At 41.8% G+C, this 12,249-nt stretch overlaps 1 protein-coding gene across 1 annotated transcript; it reads right to left on the bottom strand.

The window, feature by feature from the left end:
• Positions 1–1,612: 1,612 nt before the first annotated feature.
• On the bottom strand, positions 1,613–11,974 carry mcoln2 (mucolipin TRP cation channel 2). Its single transcript, XM_028404680.1, has 14 exons — positions 11,831–11,974; positions 11,227–11,380; positions 10,929–11,102; positions 10,667–10,826; positions 9,856–9,934; positions 9,680–9,776; positions 9,490–9,589; positions 9,133–9,245; positions 8,859–9,008; positions 8,230–8,331; positions 7,866–7,988; positions 5,990–6,196; positions 5,153–5,286; positions 1,613–2,145 (listed from the first exon to the last, which is right to left on the bottom strand). Exons 1-14 carry the CDS (start codon positions 11,872–11,874, stop codon positions 2,109–2,111), a joined length of 1,674 nt encoding a protein of 557 aa, XP_028260481.1. The 5' UTR covers positions 11,875–11,974; the 3' UTR covers positions 1,613–2,108.
• Between the last annotated feature and the right edge of the window lie 275 nt (positions 11,975–12,249).

The following is a 12,249-nucleotide window of genomic DNA, read 5'->3' as shown; positions in this document are numbered from 1 at the left end:
ACCTCCCACACGCACAGCTGAATTCCTCCACCGCGCGAGGCCCGGCCCCACGCACACTCACGAAACAGGACAGGATACTGCAGGACTACAAACTCCAATCCTGGATCAGCACCCAGCGCCACACAATACAAAAAGCGATATTATTATTTTAAAATAAATATTTTGTATTATTTCAACACGAGAAAATAAAGTTAAAGTATTTCAGCCTTATTTTTTTCCAATAAAATAATAATTTAACAATAATAAAAATGGTGGTTAGGACAGTTTTCTGCCTAATTAACACGTTTCCTTCTGTTTGAGTGCATTCTGCAGACAATAGCCTGCCTCTTCATGCACTTAAGTTTTGTTTTTAAAGCTCGTAATATATGCTGTTTATCTGCTGATAACATGGACCTGTCACATAGGCTGTGAATAGAGAAGGGAAGTGAAAAAATCTGGTGAAAACAAAAAAGGGGGCTGTGGTATGCCAAACATGCAGTAAAACCTCACCACCCAGAATACACTGGGTCTGAAAGCCTGGTACAGGTTAAAATGGTGGTAAAACATGTAACATAACTAACTCAACCTAAACTCAAAGTAAGCGACGAGCAGGTGTTCAACAGGCACTGCACAGCTGTGACAGCCACCTCTGCTGTCTGTATGGTGAACATGGACTTCTACAGTACTTTAAATGTCTATGGATCACATCCAACATACAAACTAACTAACATACACAAAGTAATATTGATCTGTGTAAATGTGTAATAACACATTTTAAATCCCTCTGCGAACATTTGCAGATGTGATCAGGGAGCCCTCAGAGCAGGATACATGGAGGAAAGGGAGCTGTTGTTTGTTTACACATATTACATATCACAAGGTACATTTTACATCGTTTTATTAGCTCTTTAACTCATGCAGTAACTTCAAGGTACAGTCTCATCACAATAACACACACAGTTGCTGGAATACTTTGTGTATTCTATTAAAAACACATCCTGATTCATTGATGTGGTGTTATTTCCTTTAGGTTTCTCATTTCCTCACTAATCTGTAGCCTAATCTAAAACAAAGGCTTGTGAATTTTTTGTTTGTGAGGAGGATTAAAATACTCTGGTGCCTAATGTTTGTATGTGAAATTCAATCTCAATGAATAAAACGGTGGTTATTATCACTTAGGAAAAGTATGGGGACTCTATTATGCAGTTTCTCATCAAATGGCGTCACACGTCTTCTCTAGACATTGAATTAGTCATCAGATGAAGTAGATACATTTTTAGAAAATGAGGCAGTGATGAAGCTTTAGCAACAACATGGCAGATTAACCTGAAAGGAGCCTGGAAACATTTGAATCAGAATTTTTCCAGCTGTTTGTGTGACAATGCACGTTTCAGCTTGTCAGATTTAATAGTAATGTTGACTCATGCTATGGTGTTGTTGTCGAGTATTCCCCATCTTACTCAACCTTTAGCACAGCTGTGAATGAGTCCATTTAAAGTAATCATATCAGATATGCAGCAGCCTCGGCATTAAAACCAACTGTCTAAAAAAGGCAAAGCAGCAATGTTGGGGTGGCTTCTTCCCATAATGCATCCCGCTTCTATCCTTTTCCACTGATACTATCAATCTTCAACTACTTCAACAGCATCAACTTCACTGTCTGACTGCGCACTTGCTGCGTAATGGACTTGTTCTTCACAGAGTAATCCATATTCATTTGACCCGCTTTAATGTTGTGGCTGAACAGTAAACTACTGACCATGAAAATAAAAAGAAATGAAGAGATTATGTTAACTGCCATATTTATTCAAACACATGACAAATAAATTAGATCTAGCACTGCATCATGTTGCATGGCACCAGTTTCTGCTGCAATACTCAAATCCAGAAAAACTCTTTGGCATGTTAATGCCCTGAAGACCTTAAAAAAAGGCCCACTAAAGCCTGAAACCCTCTTGCCATGGTCCCAATTCCAACTGCAGCTTCAGGAACAGCATTTCATATTGCACTTTACAGAATGCAGGCACTCTTCAGGATCCTGCTGTGGAAGTGTTAGATCAGACGTGCAGGGTCCTGTTCCCAGCAGCCTCCTCGTCTCTGAGCAGTGTCATCCAACGGTGGGAGCGCCATCAGCTGATCAGTATGACATCATCATTTACTGGAACACTACAACAAATAAAATGACATTAGTATTAATACAACCCACTAAATTCTTTTTTAAAGGTATCTATGTAAGAGTCTTCTCCATAACCCCTTGATGCTGTTGTTGAATGAATACCTGACACTGATCATCACTTCCTAGAAGTCAGCACAGACATGTGTCTTCAGAGGACGTGACTGTGCGTGTCCATTCTCAGAAGGCACCCACAAAGCAAGTACTCTGAAACGACTGACTTTAAGTCCTCGCCACTTTGTTATCTTTGGCTCTTTTCACCTTTCACCTAAATTATTACGCCACACACACACACACACACACTGTCTTTTGAGGATGTGAATGTACTTCAGAGACAGACAAAGCAAAACTTTAACAACACTGCATGCATATAGACAGAAGTAGTCTCCACTCTGGTTAAACTGGTTTAGCTCAAATCATCATGAAGTGTATTATCGTTTTGACCTGCAGCAGATATATGAAAGGTGGTGGCCTATTTTCCACATCCTATATTCACACACATAGTCCTGCTAAAACAACATCTAGATCTATTATTTTTTTATTTCTAGATGGCAAACACTTAGAAGTCTCTTATGTGAGTTACCAACCACCATCTGAAATGATCAATGCAGCCTGTGTAATGGTGTCACCCTTCTCTAGGTAGTCCATCACCAGAGTCACAAAACAGTATCAACATGCCTATAGACCCAACTTGTCTTTTGTGGAAACCAGACATGCTGGTGGACAAAGTCCTTGACCACAAATTAATCTGGATTATCCCTCATCAGGTGCTGAATCTACAGGCTGACACCTTGGTCACCTGGATGACCTGCACAGACCTGCGTGGACCCTGTCAGTGACCTCCTGTGTGGCGGTGAACAGGAGTTCAGCATATCATTCCCACACATGCATACAGTATAATGAGACCTGTGCGATTCACCTCCATCTACATTGGTGCCATGTTGGTCTCATTATCTCTCTCGCTTCTGAACTTGCCTTCCAAATAAGATAAGATAATGTCTTACTGGATGAAATTTCATCCAGTAAGACATTAACATGTTTGCTGATCTAATTTTTTCAAGCACAGTGAGACCAAAACACCCATAAAACTTAAATCTAGTCAGGTCAGAGGCTGCAAATGACTGCAATTACACAGTCTGTGCAATTTGGAAAAAGTCCTAATGACAACATTTAGCCGACTCTAAAAGGCCACTTGCTGATTTATGTCCATCTCCATGGAGTGGATGAGTATTTAGTTACTCTGCATCATTATATAATGGCTCTGTAACTGAAACTACACATCCTTAAACACTTAAGATATCCAGAGCAGGAAACCTGGGATGGCTCCGAGATACAAAACTGTCCAACATGCAGGAAAGACAGCAGAGTCACAGTGTTAATGTATGAATGATGGAAAGAAGAGACAGACTGTACTCCACGAAGAAACCTTCCCACTGCTAATTAATTCAATTCTTTTCCAATGACTCAACATTATTTTTTACAATGTGTACAACCATGTGGAGCTCTAGTTTGGTGGCAGAAGCACTGCACAGCTCTAAACAGCATCTTTTTACATTCAAGTCATGGCAGAAGGATGATGATAGTTAAACCATCTGTTAGCACTGAACCTTTTTCCTGAACACTAAATCAAATCATACATTTTAGGAATCTTTGAGGACGCAAATGCCACAGTCCATTGAAGTACCCCCTCTGTTGTTTTTTTAATACTTCACAGAGTTTGTTGTAGAAATTCTGCACTCTACCTAGAGACACGGTGAACATAAACACAATAGAAATACACGTTATTGTTTAGGCGCACTAGAAAAATGATCACATGTCACCTGATTAAAGACTAAAGCTAAACTGTTCTAGCTGTTTATTTGGAAGGCAACATAGCAAAGGAGGGGTGCAAACTGCTGGGAAGAAGAAGAAGGAGGGGGGGGGGGTTCTTCCCAGTGTACAGCCTCAGTTTCTCTGTAATCAGCCCATCACTGGGTGTGTCTGCATAGCTCCCACCACTAATTTCACTGCTCTGAGACCACGCAGGCCTGAGCCAAACCACAGCGTGGAGGAAACTCCGCTCCAGTCTGCTGCCTACTGATGATAGAGAAGATTGGCTCATAGAAAAGGAATGAGCAGAAGACACAGGGATGTACCATACCCTTGCTGTACCAACAAGGTGTGGGCAAATACGCGTGCCCTGTTGTCTCAGTGCTATGGTTTAGTGATGTACAGGTTTGATGGATTTGAAAAGGAGGATGTGGAGTGATGTCATATTTTCTAATACTCAGTTTTGCTGATCCAACAGTAAGTCAAAGTGCTGCACAGTCAGCATGTGTTTCATGATGAGAAGGTGAACAGTGTGAGGTGGTAAACTCTAAAAAAAAAAAAACTGTACAATTTACTTTAGAATAACGTGAAGACAAGACAATCTTCAGGGAGTGTGTCAAAATGTACGGTTCTAATCAACTGTGCGCGTCTTTAATTTAATGCAACCTCCATGAACTGTGGGCAAACTGGCAAACAACAGTATGCCTCCTGAGCATGTATGCTGTAGTTCCAGGATTAACAGCAACAAGGACAGACAAAGAAGACAACCGCACCTGCTAATCTATATTCATCAGACATCCAGGCAGGTGTGTTTGTGTTCTTCTGAATAGGGATGTGATCAATCAGACACATATCACAGTGTCTGCCTGTAATGAGATCTTTAAGTCTATGTCATGGTGTAAATACAACAAAAGCTATGATAGCAGAATGACAACTCAAATAAAGACAGAATTTAAGGTGAATTCAGTTCAGTTTTTTTAAATCACCAGACACAAGAGGATGCAGCCATCAAATTTTGACAGGAAGCCGTCAGTCTGTAAATAAACCCCCAATTCATATAAACAGAAAAGTTGGTACTGAAAACAAAACATCTCTCAGGTTACATTTGAGTAACTCCCAGGTGTAGATGTGCAGCAGGGTGTAATATTAAATAAATATTGAAAGCAAATAATGGGATGTGTACAGTCTCACCGTTGGCAACAGCAGAGCGTAGAGGATCTGACATAAACATCTGCCTGACTGCTCTCCTCCAGAACAGGAAAATCTTTCTGCTCCCCGATGAACTTATGCAGGTCTGTCAGTGGGAATCCATTCTTCTGGTATTTCTGATAGCAAAAAAAAATTTTTATTTGTTTGTCATTAAAAATCTCACCGTTTAGGTCTCCGTTATTGTTTACATTTCTTTTAGATTTTCAGACAGTCTTCCTTTTTCATGATTTCTTCCACCCTGATGAGTTTCCCAGTTCCAGACACAATGAAGCACCCCCCACAGCATTATACTGCCACCACTGAACCACGTCCTCCACAGGTAGGCAACATCACTAAAGAACAAACAACTCTACTTTTCTTGGTCTCCACCCTCACACTCCTCCATGTGAGGGACTCTAGTGACTGTCTTCTATGACACATCAATTCCAGACTTACCGTAGTTAAATCATTCTCCAGAGTCTTTTGAGATCCTTTCAAATGTTGCTTCCTACCTCTCCCAGTCTTTTTCTGCATTGTTTGACTTATTGATAACACCTCTCACACCAGTTTTTGAAACTTGGAAGCCCATTGAAAAACTTGTACATCCTTCTCCTGCTGTGTAGGCCCGTTTCTCAAGTCTAAACCTAATTCTTTCACTTCTGCCATGATGCTTTCACAGCCAAATGTCCTACTGTGTGTGCTACAAAATATCAATCTGAACTTTTAAGAGGTAATCAAATGCTTACAGGGTCACTCAGCTAAAACATAGACTACACGGGATCATTGAATGAAAATAATGACATGTTTATCGGGGACTTCCTTGAAATTATACATGCTTACCTTGATGGTCTCATAGGCATCAGTAATGAGGGCGATGAAGAGCGACAGCACCATGTAGATGAACAGAGAGATGAAGGAGTAGAGGTAAGCCCGGCTGAAGAGCCACACCAAAATGTTTTTGTCCTTCAGCTGGGCGAAGGTGGTGAACATGTCGTCTCCGTTCAGCAGAGAGAACAGACACTCTGCCACACGACTCAGGCCCTCAAACTACACAGTTGGAGAGAGAAACAATAAATGTGACAGGAAAGCAGAAGAAATGACACTTTTTTTAGTAGGTTTCTGCAGAAAAAAAAGGACTAGAGTCATTTTATTGAATTAAGATTGCTGCAAATGTAAAAACCTGCAAAGCTGCTGTTCAAGAAAACAGCACCAGCTACACTGTGCTTTGTGGTGTTAATTTCACATTAAGTACTTTTAGGACTCGCAGATTGCATTTGTTTAAATTTGTTTAAAAAGCAAAGATAAGGACAGAAAAGAAAACAAGAGAAACAGATGCCTGAGAGTGAGACACCAAACTTTATGAAAGAACCAATGTTCCAACAGAATGAGATAGCATCTAAGAACAACATCCCCCCAGCGACACTATGGATCCAGGACACAGCGCTTGAAGACGTGTGGAAAGGCAAGTCATAGGACATCCTCTGTTTATTCCTTCAGTAAATACACAGAGGATCCTGGAAGAGCTGCAAGACGGCAAACTACAGGGGACTCTCCCAGCAACCGCAGTGTAAATACAGTGACCAGGTCTCGGTTAGCTGCAGCTGACTTCGGGAACTGAAATCTGCTTCGCTTTAACAGCAGCAGCTCAAATCACTTTCACTTCCTCCGGTATAAAATGAAAACGTATTGATTTAAGCAGCCGTAACTCAAATAAGTCATGTACATTTGAGTAAACTGACCTGAGCACACCTTACTATTCGCCCACCATTTATTTACAGTACATACTCCTCTTCAGCTTAAGGATGTCAACAACAAGACACCGGGCAGCTGTGCTCACACTATCTCACATCTGTCTCTGCAGAGCAGGAGCGCTGCCTTGTTTGGACGCCCACTTTTGCTCAGACTTCCGTAAATAATTTATCTTAACAGGCAAGGACCATTAAACACACTCAGATTTTTCCCGATGACACACGCAGCCCCAGGGATCTCCCGCCTTTAGGGTGACCCATTTTAACAAGTGGTCCAATGTGTTGCCTAATTGTAACATTTGTGAAGTCTTTTTTTTACTCTCACATTACGGATATTTCCAGATGTAGACAGTCCAGAATTTACATGAACTTAAAATGATAAATCTAATTCATTTTTTGGGCAGTAAGTCATTGTTAACTGTGTCACGTTCACAGTCGCTGCGGCTGGTAAGGGATAATCACACACTGACACCTAGTGGTCATAAGAGATACTTACAAGCATAAATTCAAGTGAACTGCTTCTGAATGGGGAAGCTGAAAGTTTTTTGTTTCAGAGTTTCATCAATTTTAGGCATATAATGCTGAAACAACAAAAAAGTTTCATATGATGCAGATCTGTGTTGCACCACAGACCACACGGTCACTGTATTTTGTATAAACCTTGTATATTCCTCTATGTATATTATTATTATAATTATGTAAAACATAATATACTTCACCTTTATAGATCTATCCATCTATCATTATAATCCATTTCTGAATCATAGTGCAAACACACAGATTACATAAGCAGATATATAAAATGTGAATAAAAGAAACTTATTTCCTTATCTCCCACTGTCAGTTCATTTGGGAGTTCCTCCATTTAAACGCATATCTGTCATCTCAGCAGTTCTGCATATGTAAGTTCCTCTAAATTTCACCAAAGTCATCACATGATTAACCAGTGAAGGGAGATCCGGAGTTACCTTCTCATGGTACGGCCCCAGCACGATCCATCCACAAAAGGTATACCCGAGGTAGATCATGCCGGCGCAGCAGCAGAAGCGCAGGACCTTTGGGAAGGCTGCCTTCATTGTTAAAATCAGCACCTGGACATGTGAGAGGCAAAAGTTGTTGCAAGTTGTTGTACAAGAATAAAGATGATACATGAGCATGAAGGGTGAATCATGGGGGCCGGAGTGTGATTCCTCTGATGAAGAGTGCTTTATATTGTTAGCTACATTCTGCACTGTTATGACACCATGTCATCATCACAGCAGATCCATTAAGTCGACTGTAGGTGCAGTATTGATCCATTTATACACAACACAGTTAAAAAGTGTGACTCACATTGTATTTCTGGAAGTATCCCAGGTACCGGATCACACCAACCCACACCAATAATGTGGACGTCCCCAGAAAGATGCTGCACACATCATAACTCGTTAGACTCTAGAGAAGACAGAGAAGAAGCCGAGAACAAATATTTAATAATTCATGGTTAATAGTTATGTATGTTTTTTTTTTGTTTTTTTAATTCAGCCTCCTGCTACACCACTACAATCCAGATTATTTTACAACAGGCTCATCAATATATGAGCCAGCACAATCTGTATGAATTATTTTAATAGGGTAAAGTACAGTAATGCTGGAACATCCTGTTAATGGTTAACCAAACATGTTCAACAGCCAACCAAACAGGGAGTCACCCCCTACTGGCCATTAGAAGGAATGCAGGTTTAAGGTAAACAAAAGGCCACTTCCTTCTTACTTTGGATCCCTATGTTCTCATCTAAATTGAATTCTTTCACCTCATTTGGGAAATTAACAACGGGGGGAATTGTTTCAAGACTTGCAGTCAGCCATCAGTATTTACAAACCGGTGTTTACCAGACACCCCGACACACCTAACATGGAATACACTCAAAGGTGACGTCACACAGTTTACAACTCATTGTTATGAAACGTCTTGGTCTCACCTTTGCTTGTATTTCCATCTTCAGTATGGTTCCTACGATGGCCAGGAGGTCGCTGATGATGACGAGCACATACCAGCCGTTCAGGAACTCACTCTGATCGTCCTCGCACACTTTTCGGTTGTAGTTCTCATTTAAGAATCGGGAGAATCTCTTGAAAATATAACAAAAAAAGTCACTTTTACTTCATGACATACAAGTGTCACTGGTACGGTCTAAATACATAAAGTTTGTTTGTGAAATGTGTGAGGAAGTCGGAGCAGACTGAGCAGCTGACCTGGAGTAACCTGACAGCCAGGATGATGGAGCGGGTGCACAGCACCGCCGACGTGATGCAAACCAGGATGACGAAGCCATCAAACACCAGTAGATAGTGTGTGTTCTTCTGAGCTGTGCAACCATGAGAGGTTTTATCTCACAACACAAGTCCCTCACTCTGTTTACTGTTATTGATAAGTCTGACAGACAACGCCTCACCAACAGTCAACAACACAGAGGGGGCAAACTTCCCCAATAACCCGCTCTGCTCTTTTTATAAACAAAGCATGATAAATTTGAGGAACAAGCCAAAACATAAAAAGGAGAAACATATTATAAACATTGTATGTTAGTCTCTGCCTTTATGCCATCTCACCTGTTCCAGATACCTTCCAGTCTCTGCAGGCGCTGCTCTGAGCATCTGTGTCCAGGAATATTTTCACCTTCCCGCTGTGACACTGGTTGTCAAATGTTACCTGAGGACAAGATTGAAAAGCATCGGAGTGTCATTTGGCAGCGTCTGTACTTCAGTCTGTTTTCCCACACATGCACATTATAACGCATACTGTGACAAAGAAGGAGTAGCAGTCGGGTAACTCCCGTGAGCGCACAGTCCGCAGGTTGATCCCTCTTAGCTGGAAAGTTATTTTGATGTCGACAAGCCTGAAAAAAAGAGTTGATGCTTTTAATGTGAAGTATCAAACATTACATATCTGCAATGTGCCAACGGGACTGGACATACCTGTAAAAGTCCAGCTCAAAAAAGGATGAATTTTGGGTTTTCCATTGGTTTGCAGTGTTTGGATCATGTGACATACAAACTGAGAGGAAAGAGAGACACACACACAGTTACAGTACACAGCTACACCACCACACTCTGATATTCCTTTCATATTACATCTTCTGTGTTTGGTAGACTGATGAGTTTGAGGTAGAAGGAGGCGAGTTATACAGCTCTTGTTGGAGGTTTGTGCAGTTTAACTGTTTGTGTGATAAAGCACACATTCAACGTGTTTGTTGTACTCCCTTTCAAAGTAAACCTGCAAGTCAGCCTGATCTGGGCTGCTGCATTCAAATGAGGCAGAGAGCAGGAAGATAATCAACATTATGGAAAGCCGGTCACCATCACCACACAGGAGACCACTGACGAGATCCATGACAAGATCTTGACATGTTAACGGCTCCACCACTTCCAAAAAGACTGCAGACAAACCAGTCAGTTCTGCAGGCCAGGTGCAGGCCTTCCTGTTTCTGAACCGAGTGTCCTACCAGGAAGGACATAGCCCCAGATACAGCTGATATGAGCATCAAAAACAGGCAGGGGGAGTGTTCTGCCATCAGGAGTGCAATCCAGACATGTGAATTTAAACTCATCCGTCAGCCAAACTGATCCGTACGCAGTGTGCCCGCTGACTTAGTGTGTAAACATAGGTGACTTTCCTTTCAGGCCTTTCAGATCCTGGTATTGCGCTTATGCATATGAGTTCCAGATAATGTTGTTGGTGACTTCAAACTGTATTTACATTATATGTACTGCAGCTGCCCCCTCTCACCTGTCTCCAGCTGGGCGTCGATGTCAAAGGCCTCATTTATTAAATGCTCCCTGCTGCCCCTCTTGTAGTGCTCCTTACAGATGACCAGGGGCAGCAGCGTGCCATCTTCATCCTGAGCATAACTGATGGGACCCACAGACAGCTGGCCCAAGTGGCTGTACTGTAACCAGGGTAAAACACACAGTTTACATGCAAGACATGTAGGAAAGTAATGGTAGGATTCATGTCCAAGACTGGACTCTGAGGCGGTGGCTGGACTTGCCTGGTCCAGGACATAAAATAGACTGTCATAGACGCCCTGCTGCGTGTAGACAGCGATGCTGTAGTCATCCTCGTCCACCCCGCTGTAGCCCTTCAGAAAAAGGCTCTTGAGGGTCATGATGTTCTCCTCCTTATAGGAAACCACCAACTGGTTGTTGAGACCAAACAGGACAAGCTGCCGAGAAACAAGCTAAATTTAAAACGTCCTTTTGAAAAGACAGAAAGCAGAAAAGCTTCGTTCATGTGGAAACGCTTGGACTGTCCACCATTTTTTCTCATTACACCTCATCTACACTTACTTGTGTTGTGATCATGATGATCTTCAGAATCTGGACGCCCATCTTCCAGGGGATGTGTCGTCGGGCCCTGTACTTCTCACACGGGCTCATGAAGTAATACCTCAGGTCATCCCTCAGGTTCTCCTCTTTGATGACGTCTTGGCTCACAGCAGAGCTGGAACATCAGAATCATGAAAAACATGGTGACACAGCGAGATGTTCAGAGACAGGCTGGAAATGCAGAAGTAAAACTGTGAGAGAGGGAGCAGCAGTGTTTGAGTGCAGGTTGGTCATCTCTCACAGGAAGAACTGCATGTGCTGAGTACACTGCCTGCATTCAGGGTCCAAGGTTAGCTCAGACTGCTCTCTGACTATTTTTTCCCCCCCAACCACAGACACACCACACAGCACAAACCTACCCACCTACCCTACCTACCCACTTTTTTCTTACAGTTTTACGACTATAAAATCAATAAAAAGTCATTGATTAATCTGTTTTTTTTTCAAAGTGTAAAATAAGCTTTGGGGACAGCGTGTCAGCGCTTTGCAAATTATTTTAATCACATACAGAAACATATTTTCGCAAACAAAACGCAAAAAGGTTTTTTGCAAACCGCACGCTTACCTGATTGAATTGCTTCTGTCCAGATATCGAACCAATAATTCCATGATTGATTATCCAAACTAATCGAGTGTGAGGCTACAGCCGGGTTCACAGACAGAAAGCACTCTCTTCTGCTGAGTTTCTCTGTGTGACCACGCAGCCTTCTGGCAGCCAATCAGGAAATGAACTTCAGGCGCCGCACAGGTGCCCAATATGCGGCGCGAGGACCTCCCGTTGTATCACGTGGGAATCAAAATAACCCATACCGCCTCATTTTATAAACTCCAACAAACAATGATATAAACTAATGTGCTGATGTGTTTTCATTGTTATTTAACATTTAATTGATTGTTAATTTTGCAAAATTGAAAATATTTTGTTTTTAAAGGCAGAACTGGATGTAAGGCTGCTGTTTCTTATAGCCAGGAAATATACTGATT

Source organism: Parambassis ranga, chromosome 4 (assembly GCF_900634625.1).
Source record: "Parambassis ranga chromosome 4, fParRan2.1, whole genome shotgun sequence".
NCBI lineage: Eukaryota > Metazoa > Chordata > Actinopteri > Ambassidae > Parambassis > Parambassis ranga.
This window is presented reverse-complemented; position numbering and strand designations above follow the sequence as displayed.